Here is a 13035-nt window from a genome sequence, read left to right on the forward strand (position 1 = left end):
GGGCGCTCTGGGGCTCTGCCAGCCAGATGTCTTCTTTTTGTTTTATTTTATGCTTGTAGGTGTTTTGTCTGCCTGTATGTATATCACGTGTGCCTGTGCCACTCGAGTGCTGGGAACTGAACCCAGGTCCTTTGGATAGGGAGTAGCAGTCAGTGCTTTTAACTGTTGAGCTATCTCTCCAGCCCCTTTAGCCATCTGTCTTAGTGTTAAGAGAGTAGACTGAATCTCAAGACAACGGAAGGACTCACCTGGAGGGAGCAATCAATAGCAGAAGTAAGTTGAAAAACAGGCCTCTTGCTTCCAGTTCCTGATTTTCTAGGAGGAGAGCTTCTGGGACCAAGAAGGCTGATAGAATTTGACACTTCAGATCAGCATGGAGGTTGGAAGGGGACAAATTTGAGAAGAAAGCCTCCCCAGCTTGAGCCTAGCATGGTGTTGGATACTAAACAGAAAGGGAAAAGGGATATTCTGAGGTCTTCTTGAGTGGGTTGGGATTGTAGTAGTAAATATTCAGGTCCTGGCCCTCAGCCAGGTCCAGTATAAGTGAGTTGGGCTATGCCATCCTTGATGGCAGGGAAGTCTGGGAGGCTGGTGTGGTGGAGGCGGCAGCGATAGCGACCGCAGCTCTTGGTGTATTGTAGGAAGCGGGGTGCACCAGGAAAGAGCACGTGGTCAGCCAATACGGTGGCACCATGTGGGAGCAGAGCATGGGCCTCCAGTAGCTGCAGATCCCTTAAGTAATCTCGTCGCCTGTGTGCCAGGAGCACCAGATCTGCCCGATTCAGCTGGTGCTGAGCGCTCAGGCGTGGGATCACTTCTTCCGAGCTGCCTGCAATGAGCTCCACCTGTGGGGAAAGCCGTAGCTGGAGGTGAGGGTAAGGACTGCTGTTGCGCTCTAGACCCCACCAGGCTCTGGCTAACTTCACGCCAGTTACTGGTCTAGGCCCTCACAAAGTGTCTCACATTTCCTCTGGCCTCAGAAGCTCAGTGTCAACATCAATATTGTAATTTCCATTATGTGCCTATGATGAAGCTGAGAATAAGGATATGTGCTTCACCTAAGGTCACAAACCAACCGACTAGTGAGAGCTAGACTCAGATTTGTTGGGCTATGAAGAGCTTTCTCTTAGCTGCTGCTTTTGTAGTCCAGCAGGAAATAAGTTCAGATGACTCGAGATTGGAGGATAGGAACTACATGGCCTCCAGGATGCCAGCTGCCTGAGTGGAGATGCTTCCTTGAATGGGAGTCCCTCACAAAAGAGGCCTGGCTAGAACAATTCCTGGGATAGTTGTGGAGAGGTAAGCTTTGGGGAGATGGGGAGGCTGACCATTTGCTCATGGAAGCCAGCGAGCCGGATGAGTTTCTCAGCTACTGCTGCTGTACGTGGGTCCCGCTCCACAGTGAGGAGGCGACTCCCAGGGGGTAAGGCACGCGCAATAAACAGTGTAGAGTATCCGCAGTAGGCGCCCAGCTCCAGCACACAAGCAGGGGCCTTCTCTTCCACCAGCCGCATCACAAGTTGACCTGTGGGGCAAGATGGCTGTTAGAGAAGACCTCAAAGCAGAATGAAACAGGCTGGGCTTCCTTCATGTTGTATTTACAGAGGAGGCTGACAGTCTGACTTTGCCCTTTCCCACCCCTATCTCCATCTACTTGGCCAACTTAAAACAAGCCTTCAGCCCAAATGTTCCTTCCTGCAGGAGGGCCCAGGCAAAACCACCCACCCTATCTTCCAGGTTCCTGAGACATTTTGCGTTTCATACTTGAACCCCTGCACTCTGTTATTTCTGATTGCCTTTTTGATTTTGGAATGGTATACATCTCTTAATACTTAGAAGTACTTGTGCTGTTTTGGTAGACAGCTATCTTGAATTGAATGTGGAAGTCTCTTTGGTAGAGAAGAAAGTCTAGAAGCGATCATTACAAAACTCTTAGTTATGGTATTTCCCCATGTTACGCTCTTTTCGAGGCCAACATCTGTGGCTGGTTCACCCTCTGTGATCTCTACCTCTTCCCTCAGCACCTGGCACAAAAGAGTGGCAATAAATGTCTGCTGGATAATTGAATAACTTTGTCCAGACTCCTCATTTCTAAATGAGAGTGGAAAAAGTCACAAGCACAGCATGAAGCTTCCTAATTTACCCAGTTAAGCAGTGGGTGATGCTAGATCTTTCTTCACTGTCTTGGGATCTTCTCAAACAGGAGGCTAGGAAAAGGGACACTGACCTTTTACAGGGCCCATGTGGCTCAGGTACTCGCAGCAGCTGCTCCAGTGGTCTAGAGTGGTGAGGATGTGCCCGGGGTCTCCAGGCAGGGCATGGGTGAGCACATAGCTGAAGGCCCGCTCCTCAACTCGAAGCCCTGACAGGCTGTCTCGGAAACTCCTCAGTAGGACCATACGCACCAGCAGTCGGAAATGGTGTCGGTATCTCACCAGCAGTGTCACCACCAGTGGCAGGAATGCCAGGGCAATGGCAGGGGACATCGTCCCTCATGGGGTCCTAGGATAGAGGGAGACTGGGAGGGAAGCCTGCATGTACCACTGGCCTGTTGTCTGTGCAGCCTTTATCACTTGCAGTTACCATGCTTAAACAAACCACGGCTGAGAGGCTGTCTTTTGCAGGGACAAGGCAGAACTGGGATTGGAGTAGATTTGAATTCCAGCCTCATGCTGCCAGTGTTTAGCGCTCAGCCACAAACTCTTTGTGGCCCTGGCTGCAGATCCATTACTCCATTGTTTGCTGTCTCACTCACTTTGACTTTCCTAACATAACTCTTCAGGACCTTTTTCATTAGTTTCCTGGGGAGTCTTCCTCCCACCATACTCCATCTGACTGGACTCCTCTGACCCATGACGGCGTAACAAAAGAGAAAAGCTCTGTTTACCCTCTTCACACTCTGACGGTGCTAAGCCTAAGTAAAGGTAATCAAGACACTCCATCTGAGTCTGCAGGCTGCTCAGTGGTTACGAGCTCTTGTTGCTCTTGCAGAGCACCTAGGTTCTGTCCCCAGCACTCATATGGTAGTTCACAACCATCTGTCAGCCCAGTTTCAGAAGACGTAGCCCCCTCTAATGACCTCCAGAGGCTCACACGAGGGATGAACACAAATATAAGCAAAACACTCATAAAATCTTAACAGCAAAAAGCCCAACCGAACAAAAAACATCTGAGCACTGGCTGCTCTCCCCGAGGTCCTGGGCTTGGTTCTTAGCACCCACATCTGGTGGCTCACAGCTGTCTGTAACTCTAGTCTGGAGGGCCCAGTGCCCTGTCCCGGTCTCCGTGGGCCCTGCGTACATGTGGTGCACAGAAACACCTTCAGGCAAAGCGCCCATATGTATATAGAAGTAAATAAAAATCTTTAAAAAATAGCACTGTCCGTGGCATTGTGGTGAACACTTGGAATCACATCATGAGGAAAGCCAAGGTAGAAGAATCCCAAGTTTGAAGCCAACCTGGACTACAGTTAAGACCCTGTCTCAAAGACCAATCCACCCTCTATGCCATGTCAGACTGGGATGTCTTTTTTTTTTTTTTTCTATCCAGGGACTTTTCCTTTCCTGTCTGCTCTTCCCTGGAGGTGTGAGTGCTCTTCGGTTCTACGTATTTTCTCTAGTCCTGTATTTATGTATTTGTAGTCGTCCCCTTCACTAAGAATTCTCTTTGTGGGCTGGAGAGATGGCTCAGTGGTTAAGAGCACTGGCTGCTCTTCCAGAGGCCCTGTTCAATTCCCAGCACCCACACAGAGGCTCCCAACCATCTACAGTGTGATCTCGAATCCTCTTCTGGTGCGCAGGGCACATGCAGATGAACATGTATGCACAATAATCTTTAGAAACTTCTGTAAGTGCGAACATGCACACGCACCCCCACGCTTCCTCGCCACTCAGCCTTCTCCAGGACACCTGTAGGGAGAGCTGTCTTTTTTCTGACCCTGCCTCACCCCCCCAAAGCTGGCCTCGGTGCGCTGTTTTTGCAAGATCCTTGGGTGGTAGGGGAGTGCATGCTAAAACTTAGAGTGAATGAATGAATGTGAAGCATCTGTGATGTGGGCATGAATTGGTGTGCTTGGGAACCCACAAGGCCCTGCTTACCTGGGCTGAAGGCTCCTAGGAAAGACCAGAGTAGCGGAATGGGAAGTCCCTGAGAGGAATAACCCTAAAGAAGGAGGCTGGACCTGATTTCAATTATTGATGCTGAGGCTGCTGTTACCTGAGACCTGCAGTTCAGGTTACCAGACCCAGGGACAAACTCCAGCTGCCTCATATTCTTCAGGGAACTTAGAGGAACTTAGCAGAGCTCAACAGTCTTGATTTGAAGAATTGACTAATGCCTTGGCATCAGGACATAGGCCATAATAATTGGGACTTATTACTCAGTTCAAAATCCAAGTTTTCTGTAAGGGCATCAGTCACAGAAAAAAAGTTAGATTCTGGCCCTGTCTTCCAGTTACTTATGTTTGGTAGAAGAGATGAACTCAATAACACAGGTATAGAATAGGCTGTGATCGCCAGACTGGGGATTCCATGATCAGGACTTTGGGCTATTTCCTGACTAGCTGCCTATCCAAATTGAATACTGGAGTGTCACACTGTAGACAGTAAATAGTTGGTTTTCTTTTGAGTATTTATGTATATGAGTGCTCTATCTGCATGTACACCTGCACACCAGAAGAGGGCACCAGATCACATTATAGATGGTTGTGAGCCACCATGTGGTTGCTGGGAATTGAACTCAGAACCTCTGGAAGAACAGACAGTACTCTTAACCCCTGAGCCATCTCTCTGGGGGTGTTTTTTAATTAATTTTATTTGTTTATTTGATGTGTATAGGTGTTTGGTAAAAATGTTGATCTGTGCACCACCTAAGTGTACATGCCTGCTGTCAGAGGGCAGTTTGAACTACCATGTGGGTGCTGGGAATTGAACTTGGGTCCTCTGGGGGGGCAGCAGCCAGTGCTCTTAATCACCCAGTCTCTAGCCCCAACATTTGCTAATTTAATAAGTGAATGACATGGGATTAAGGAGATGGATGTGCTCAGGAAAAGCAAACAGGGAGAAGGGTTTGTACTGAGGCTTTAAAGACTGTCACCCCTGATTTGGAGGGAGGAGTGTCTGCTACCTGTCTGTAAAGGCAGAATTCACCTTAATCAAGAAACTGTGGGAGCTGGAGAGATGGCTTGGAGGTTAAGAGCACTGGCTGCTCATCCAGAGGTCCCGAGTTCAGTTCCCAGCAACCACATGGTGGCTCACAACCATCTATGGTAAGATCTGGTGTTCAGGTATACATGCAAGACAGCATTGTATACATAATAAATAAATCTTTTTTAAAAAAGTGCCAAATATAGTTCTAGAGAGATGGCTAAAAGGTGCCTGCCGCAAAGCCTGACAACCTAACTTCAATGCCTAGGACCCACATGAAAGCAGACAACAAACTCCCACAAGCTGTTCTGTAACTTCCACATTCATGTACGTACTCAAAAATTTAAAAATATACAGTTTTGCTGGGCACGGTGACATATGCCTTTAATCCGAAGAAGGCAGAGGCAAGCGGCTCTCTGAATTTGAGGTCAGCCTGGTCTACACAGCGAACTGCAAGCCAGCCAGGGCTACACAGTGAGTCCTTGGTCTCTCACACACACAAAAACTGGCAAATGTCTGCATGAAGTACACCTCTCGAGTGGCACTGAGGAGTTTATCCGACAGCTCTCAGACCCACAGGGTGGCCTTGACGCCACGTGATCACACAACTCAACTCACATGGCCGAGGCCACTAGGGCCAGGGGACGACGGGATTCACATCTAGAGACTGGGACAACAAAGTCATGTGACTCGCCCCGCCTGGCCTCGGATCACGTGCCCCGGGTCCTGTCACGTAGGACGCACTTTTCCTTTGGTTGGCGATGGTCACGCGGCAGGGCGGGACCGGAAGCAGGGATTTGGCCGCGGCGCCCTAGCGGCTTTGGGACGGGCTGGGCGCGGGGGGAGGGGAGCGGGAGGCAGCCGCGGGTCATGTGACCGGAAAGGCTCCTGACGGACGCCGTCCCTCCTCGGCGCCGCCTGAGCGCCCGGCCCGACCCCGCCATGGGGTGCTGCTACAGCAGCGAAAACGAGGACTCGGACCAGGTGCGGCCGCGGCAGACGGGGTTTGGGACTGTAGGCTACGACCGCGGGACTAGGGGTCCAGAAAGGAAGCCCGCCGGCGGCGGGGAGCCGGGTGCAGGCTCGCTGAGTACGGAGGCCTGGAGGGGACAGATTACGGCGAGGACGGCCAGCCGGGCTCCTACCCTCCTAAAGATCCTGGTCTTACTCCTGCCTAGGGTTCCGCTGGCCGCGGCCTGACTCGGCCCCTCCCCTTCCAGTTTCCGACACCCTCGTACTCTTCACAGCTTGAATCCTCAGCTGGGTGTCTGGGAAGCTGTCGCTTTCCCAGATTCCTGTGCCTTCACTGCAGCTTGTATTCGTGAACTTTGCGTACCCATTCTAGAGATAGGTAATCTGAGGCTCAGTCTTCCGAGATAAATCAGGAATTTTTGTATGTTCCTTGACTGGTGTCAGAGACGTAATGTCATACTGCTGGCTTGGTGTCAGAAGGCCTCTGGAAGTTGGTGGCATTTGAATTGGCCAGTGAAGAATTTAAGAGAGTGAAGACATCAGGATTTGGGGAAAGCAGTAGAGTTTTGCTTTGACTGATAGGGAGGGAAGAGGGAATGGGGAGCTCCTTTGGCTTATGAGTTTGGCTTGCTGTTCTCTGCCTGGTGCCTGAAGTTTCCTCTAGTTAGAGAGTGCCTCTCTGAAGAATGTGGCTGTAGCTCTTATTCCTCTGAGGAAGCATCAGCTTGGAGAGACTTGCACTGTTCTCTTTTCCCTTTAATTTTCACCTTCCCCTGGTACATTCTCATCCTTCTCCCCATCACAGTGCCCGCCCCGCCTTGAGGAGGGGGAAGCTTCTGTAAGGCAGGGTGCCAGCCCCTGGCCATACCTTTTACAGTTGCCTCAAAGCCTGAGTTCTGCTTTCTCCACACAGTGGGCCCTGAGCCACAGAGAACAGTTTCACCCAGGCTAGTGGAGGATATGTCAGAGGAGTGAAGGACATCACTGTACTCAGGCAGTGCTTCTTTCCCAATTCTTACTTTGGCAGTCCAGAAGAATGTGATTTTTATGGCTGCGTGAGTGGTTACTGAGCCCTCAAACACATTCATTAGTGACGTGCCAAGAATCTTTCTCTTCATCCTGTCCTGCTACAGGAGAGAAGAGCAAATAGGAACCTACCACAAAACAAAAAAGGAGACTGCACTATTCCTAATAGCAGTGCTGTGGCCTACTAAGAAAATGTCTCATCTTTTTTTCCAGACAGGGTTTCTCTGTGTAACCTGGGTGTCTAGGCCTGGGTGTCCTAGAACTCACGTGAACTCATAGAGATCTGCCTCCCGAGTGCTGGGAACAAGGCGTGTGCCACTGTGGTGGGCTGAGTACCCTTTCTAGGAGGGAGAGCTGGACTTGCTTCTCTCCTAAAATTCCACTTTCCCCTCAAGAGTCTCCTTTCTGTCTGGTTTATTTACGTATTTTTTTTGAGACAAGGTCTTATGTAGCCCAGACTGGCTGCAGACGTGCTATGTAGTTGAGGATGACCTTCAACTTCTGATTCTCCTGCTTTCGTCCACCTGTGTCCAGTTTTATGCAGCAGTGGAGCCCAGATCCTGGATTTTATGCTTCCCCCTGGGGCCACATCTCCAGCCCCTCTCTAAGTAGGCCCTCCTCTCTTCACCGTCGACTGTTCCTTTATCATAAGACAGCCCTCCCTGTTGGCTGGCACCTACAATCCCAACACTTTGGAGGTTGAAATAGGAGAACTGCTTCAAGTTTGTGGCCAGTCTGGCTGCATAGTGAGTTCAGGGCCAGTTTGGGGGTACATGATGAGTCTGTGTATCAAAGGAAATTAGAAATGTATGGTCTTCAGAAGGCTTTTACGTTTCCCTCATTTGATTTTTGCTAGTTACCTGTAATGTGAGTTATATTTGTTTAAAGTTGAGGGAAAAGTTTAGAGGATCTAAGTGTTTTAGCTAACAGAAGTATTCTAGCTTGAAATAAATAAAAATAAAAAATTAAAAAAGAGAGAGAATCCAGCCATACTTGGGCTGGAGAGAGGGCTCAGCAGTTAAAAGCACTAGTTGCTCTTCCAGAGGACCCAGGTTCAATTCCCAGCACCCACATGGCGGCTCACACCTGTCTGCAACTCCAGCATCTAACATCATCACACAGACACCCATGCAGGCAAAACACCAATGCATGTGAAATTACAGCCAAAAAGCTACACTAGCCAAGGTGTTCTAATAACATTTTTTAAGTATTGGGACAAGCTCTGAGGTAGTCCTGGGGAGACACCATGGGTCTCTGCTAAAGTAAATAGTGAAATCTGGACTCTGGTTGTATTAGCTTGGGAGGCAAACTTTGATGTGACAGATCTATCCCATGTATCACTCATTCAGGTGAGTGTCAGGTGATGTCATTAACTTCTTTTCATGGGGTTGGGGGTGGTGTCACTATATAGCCTTGACCGGCCTGGAACTTGCTTCTAGACCAGGCTGCAAGAGAACTGCTTGCCTCCTCTGAGCACTGGGGCTAAAGGCTTGCCTTGCTCCTCCTGGTGCAGTTTTTCTGCTCTTTGGGGTTGCTGGGCCTCTTCAGGGAATTAGAAAGACAACCTTGTTCTTGAACTCCTGAGTGGGGGAGTGGGGGTGGAGATGACACTGCCCTGTCCTGAAGAAAGGTTTGCCAGGAGTGGGGCTGGGAAAAGGACAGGCAGAGAGCAGTATAGCTGTCATTATGAGCCAGCTTTCCTTATAGGTGTTTCACCTTTGACAAACATTTTATCTTTCTAGCCATTTTATCTTTAATATTCAGGAAGGAGAAAGATTGGGAACCTGGAGGTAATGGGGCAGAAGATCCCGTAGAAGCTTCCTTTCACCATGGTGAACTGGGTCAAATGGTTTGAGGACATTTGGGTAATCTATGCCTGAGGAGGAAGAACAGTGTGGAAAGGCTACGGCTGTCTTGGGTGGGGCAGACAAGGCAGGAGGAAGTAGCCCTCTCTCTGTAGGGGCAGTTGTGGGCAAGGGAGCTGGCTCCTGAAACAGGGAAACTGTGGTAGGGACTCAGACGGGCCAGGAAGAGAGTACTGAGGCTGGCAGTTGGCCACTGAAAGTTGATGGGTCGGTGTTGGCCAGCATTCCCTCTTTCTACATGCTGTATTCCTTCAGAAGCAGCCGTTCATGGTTTGAAGACATCCAGCAGGTCTGCTTACTCACATGGCCCCTGTCACAAAGCCAGCAGTGAGCTGCAGCTGACTGACTTAAGACAGTGTTGAGCCTAAAAAGTAGTAGATTAGAAGAAGGGTCTCAACCAGGATACGGAAAATACAGTTACAGAAGGTGGAGTTTTGGTTTAATTCTGAGTCACTTCTGGTGGTTGTGTAGGTTAGTAGGGTTGCTGAAGACTGAGGTGGGTGTATTGGCAGAGAGGAGCAGCTCCTTTGTTCCTCTCAGGTCAGCATGTACCAGGTACCACCAGCCCACAGGAGGGGAAACACTTGAGAGCAGAAAAGAACAGCCAGCATATACCTGTAATCTCAGCAATGGGGGAAGAGGTAGAGAACTGGCCAGTTGCAGGCCAACTGGGTTATATAGTACCAGGGCAGCCTGAGGAACATGGAAAGACTGTGTCTTGCGCACATGTGTGTGTTACGTTCTTGTGGTGGCTTTACAAAGATCCTGGAGAGAAAGGAACAAAGAAAAGAGAGGGGCCATTGGTGGCTGTGGGGCTTGGAGTTTCTACACTAAGCTAATGTGAGGAATGGCAAGATAAAATGGGCCTGACTTTCTCTTGGGGTCCAGGGCCTTGTCTGGCTTCATCAGGCCTTCCATTGTTGGGGAGACAGCTTTCCTGGGAAGTTCTTTATCCAGGCGACCAGGAAGGCTTCTCTTGGGCTTCTGACTTGCATTGATTTCTCCTCTATTTCCTTATTTTGTTATGTTCCCACTTCTTCTGACTTCCTGCCAGTTTCCAATAGCCTTTGTCAGTAGGTGTTTGACCAGTTACTGAGGCTCCAAGTCTGTTGATGAATGCTTGTTTTGTTCCTCTCCGGATGTTTTTCAGTTTCTTTAGGTTCATCCTAGAGCACAAGCTTGGGGCAAGTCAGAGGGTGAATGTTTTCTGACTTTGCACCATCTGCTCACTTTGGGTCATCTTTATAGAAATAGTGTTAGTATTTAGAGGCCAGGGCTGATCTGAGGGAGAGCCTGTGAGATGAAAGGAATAGTAGATTTAAGGTCCTGAGACTGACTTTCCTCTACTGGCCTCTCCTAGGATCGGGAGGAGAGGAAGCTATTGCTGGATCCCAGCACCCCTACCAAAGCCCTCAATGGAGCCGAGCCCAACTACCATAGCCTACCTTCAGCTCGCACAGATGAGCAGGCCCTGCTCTCCTCCATCCTTGCCAAGACAGCTAGGTGAGTGTCACAGGACCAGGATGGGGCAGAGGCAGCCAAGTTTGGAACATAGGGGATGGGACAAGGGCACTAGGGAGAAATGTCTCTAGATTCTGCCCTGTTACAATGGGCAGGAGGAGGTAGTAGTGTCAGATTTCCTTGGGACTGGCACCCAGCACTGGTTCTCCTCTGTGCCTCTCTGAAGCACCTGTCATATCTTCTCTTTCTCTTCTCTTCAAAGCAACATCATTGACGTGTCTGCTGCAGACTCCCAAGGCATGGAGCAGCATGAGTACATGGACCGGGCAAGGCAGTACAGGTAAGCACAGAGCCACCTCTTAGATCTTCCTTTCCAGCTTTGGAGTCTGGTCTGCTGCCCAGGCCCTTGATTTGAGTGCAGCCCAGAAGACCGACTACAGGTCACTTAGATGCCTCTGGCATTCAGGTCAGCTGTTTGCACAGTGTTTGATCAGGGGCGATCAGGTCAAAGGAGTACAGTCGAGGGAGTTTGTGATGAGCTGTACCATGTCGCCATGGCCCCCTGGCCTGAGGGGCTGAGGCTTGCCTGGGCAGAGCAGGGCAAGCTGTAGCCTAATTGTCCTTCCCTGTCCCCTCCCTCCTGGCCAGTACCCGCTTGGCTGTGCTTAGCAGCAGCCTGACCCATTGGAAGAAGCTGCCACCGCTGCCGTCTCTCACCAGCCAGCCCCACCAAGTGCTGGCCAGCGAGCCTATCCCCTTCTCGGACTTGCAGCAGGTGAGTACTGCTGGCCTGTCCCTGCCCCCTTCCCACACGGCTTCACGGGGGAGGGAGCCTGGCATTTGGTAGTCTACACAGCCTTCTTATTTCTTCCCTAGCCTTTATTCTTCCAGCATCTGCCCTTGTTTTTGTCCTCTCTTCCTTCCTTCCAGAGATAATAACCCAAGGCTTTGTGCATGCTAGGCAAGTGGTCTACCAGTAAGCTACACTCCTAACCTAACCCTTAGTGTTTGAGGGGACTCATTGTTACAGCCCAGACTGGCATTGAACTTGTGACCCTCCGAGTGGTGGGGTTGTAAGTAGGCACCACCACACCCAGCTCCTTTTGGCTTGGAGTCCTTCATCGTTCCTTTTTCCTTTATTGCCATTCCACCCCCTACTTTCCCAGTTCCCTCTCATGTCTGTTGATTTCCTCCCTGGCCCCTCTGTCTCAGGTCTCCAGGATAGCTGCTTATGCCTACAGTGCACTTTCTCAGATCCGTGTGGACGCAAAAGAAGAGCTGGTTGTACAGTTTGGGATCCCATGAAGAGAGGGGTCCTGGGACAGTTCTTCCCTCGTCCTTATCCCGTCTCCACCCCACCTCTTCTGGCCCCCAGCCTCACTGTGGCTTTCTACAGTACCTAACCTGCTATTAATCACGGAGAAGAATGTGGAGAAAAAGAATAAGCCTAGAAGCCGGAGCAAGTGAGGACCGAGCAAGGGAAGGGAGAACCAATTGCCATCGGCCTTCAAGCTCTGGCTAGGGTAAGGTTGGGGCCAAGAGGACAGGGCCTGGCAGATCTCCACAGTCATTGGGAAGATGGAGATACCACTGTTGGGGTGAACACGAGGACACCTAGGAGCTCCCCCTTCCCACCCTTTTTCTTGGCCTCCGGTTCACTCCTGTCCTGTTCCCTGACTTGGTGCTCAGAGGCGCCTCACTAGGGTTGTGACCAGGGTCTAGATGAGCTTGAGTCTGGAGTGAGTTTGTATTCCCAGCACCCTGGGTTTTACGTGTTTGGTCTTTGTTTTTGTTTGTCACCCCTCGATAAAGGAAATATATTCATTTGTGTGGCTGGTTCAGCCTGCTCTGTCCTGCTCACCGCTTCACTTGTTACCTTTGGCTCTTCAAGTTTACAAGCAGGGAGAGGCAGGGGGATGTCTTCAGCAGGGTTAGAGAGGATCTAGCAGATAAAGTTCAGGGTTCCCAGGTCTCAGCGGACATAGTGTGGGATAACCCCAGGCGGGATAAGACTGTTTATTCATTGTCCTTTCTCCATTGATGGTAGCACTGTCAGAGCTGAACAGACTTGACTCTGAGGCAACTGTGACTATTGGGCACTCTGCTCAGTCTAAGTGGGTTTACATATTGCCCCTGGGTGTTGGAGGAGACTGTACTCTGCTGGTCATTCTTTTCAGAAAATGAGTTTTTTCCCCCCTGTTGAGACAGCATCTTATTATGTAGCCCTGGCTGTCCTACAGCTCTCTTTGTAGACCAGGCTGGTCTTGAACTCTCAGAGACCTGCTTGCCTCTGCCTCCTGAGAGCTGGGGTGAAAGATGTGTGCAACAGCTGCCCTTTAGGAAATGAAATCTTAACCACAATTACGTCCGAGCTGTTTTCTAGTCCTACTCTACAGGCTGAAGGCAGCTCCACACACCTTGGGACTTTATGGTGAGGCATGGTGGCTTAGTCCCATAATCCCAGCACTTAGGAGGCTGAGGCAAGAGTATTGCTATAAGGTCAAAGCCAGCCTGAGCTACAGAGCTAGAATCTCTTTTAAATTTTTTTTTTTTTTTTTTTTTGAAAT

General features: G+C 50.0%; 2 protein-coding genes across 2 annotated transcripts; one reads left to right on the top strand and one right to left on the bottom strand.

Annotated features, from left to right (window-relative positions):
* Positions 1–524: 524 nt before the first annotated feature.
* On the bottom strand, positions 525–2486 carry Tomt (transmembrane O-methyltransferase). Its single transcript, XM_055623088.1, has 3 exons — positions 2228–2486; positions 1329–1525; positions 525–845 (listed from the first exon to the last, which is right to left on the bottom strand). Exons 1-3 carry the CDS (start codon positions 2484–2486, stop codon positions 525–527), a joined length of 777 nt encoding a protein of 258 aa, XP_055479063.1.
* Positions 2487–5981: 3495 nt separating this feature from the next.
* Positions 5982–12309, top strand: Lamtor1 (late endosomal/lysosomal adaptor, MAPK and MTOR activator 1). The gene is made up of 5 exons (XM_055623078.1): positions 5982–6128; positions 10368–10510; positions 10731–10808; positions 11117–11243; positions 11681–12309. Exons 1-5 carry the CDS (start codon positions 6087–6089, stop codon positions 11771–11773), a joined length of 483 nt encoding a protein of 160 aa, XP_055479053.1. The 5' UTR covers positions 5982–6086; the 3' UTR covers positions 11774–12309.
* The last annotated feature ends 726 nt before the right edge of the window (positions 12310–13035 follow it).

Source organism: Psammomys obesus, unplaced genomic scaffold, assembly GCF_907164565.1.
Source record: "Psammomys obesus unplaced genomic scaffold, mPsaObe1.curated_primary_1811, whole genome shotgun sequence".
In the NCBI taxonomy this organism is placed as follows: Eukaryota; Metazoa; Chordata; class Mammalia; order Rodentia; family Muridae; genus Psammomys; species Psammomys obesus.

Excerpts from the sequence above, each read along its gene's own strand:
- Lamtor1 (XM_055623078.1), top strand. The coding sequence starts at position 6,087 with ATGGGGTGCTGCTACAGCAGCGAAAACGAGGACTCGGACCAG. Across the intron at positions 6,129-10,367 it reads AAAACGAGGACTCGGACCAG|GATCGGGAGGAGAGGAAGCT; the intron begins GTGCGGCCGCGG and ends GGCCTCTCCTAG. Across the intron at positions 11,244-11,680 it reads CCTTCTCGGACTTGCAGCAG|GTCTCCAGGATAGCTGCTTA; the intron begins GTGAGTACTGCT and ends CCTCTGTCTCAG.
- Tomt (XM_055623088.1), bottom strand. The coding sequence starts at position 2,486 with ATGTCCCCTGCCATTGCCCTGGCATTCCTGCCACTGGTGGTGACACTG. Across the intron at positions 1,526-2,227 it reads CCACATGGGCCCTGTAAAAG|GTCAACTTGTGATGCGGCTG; the intron begins GTCAGTGTCCCT and ends CTTGCCCCACAG. Across the intron at positions 846-1,328 it reads CTGGCTTCCATGAGCAAATG|GTGGAGCTCATTGCAGGCAG; the intron begins GTCAGCCTCCCC and ends CTTTCCCCACAG.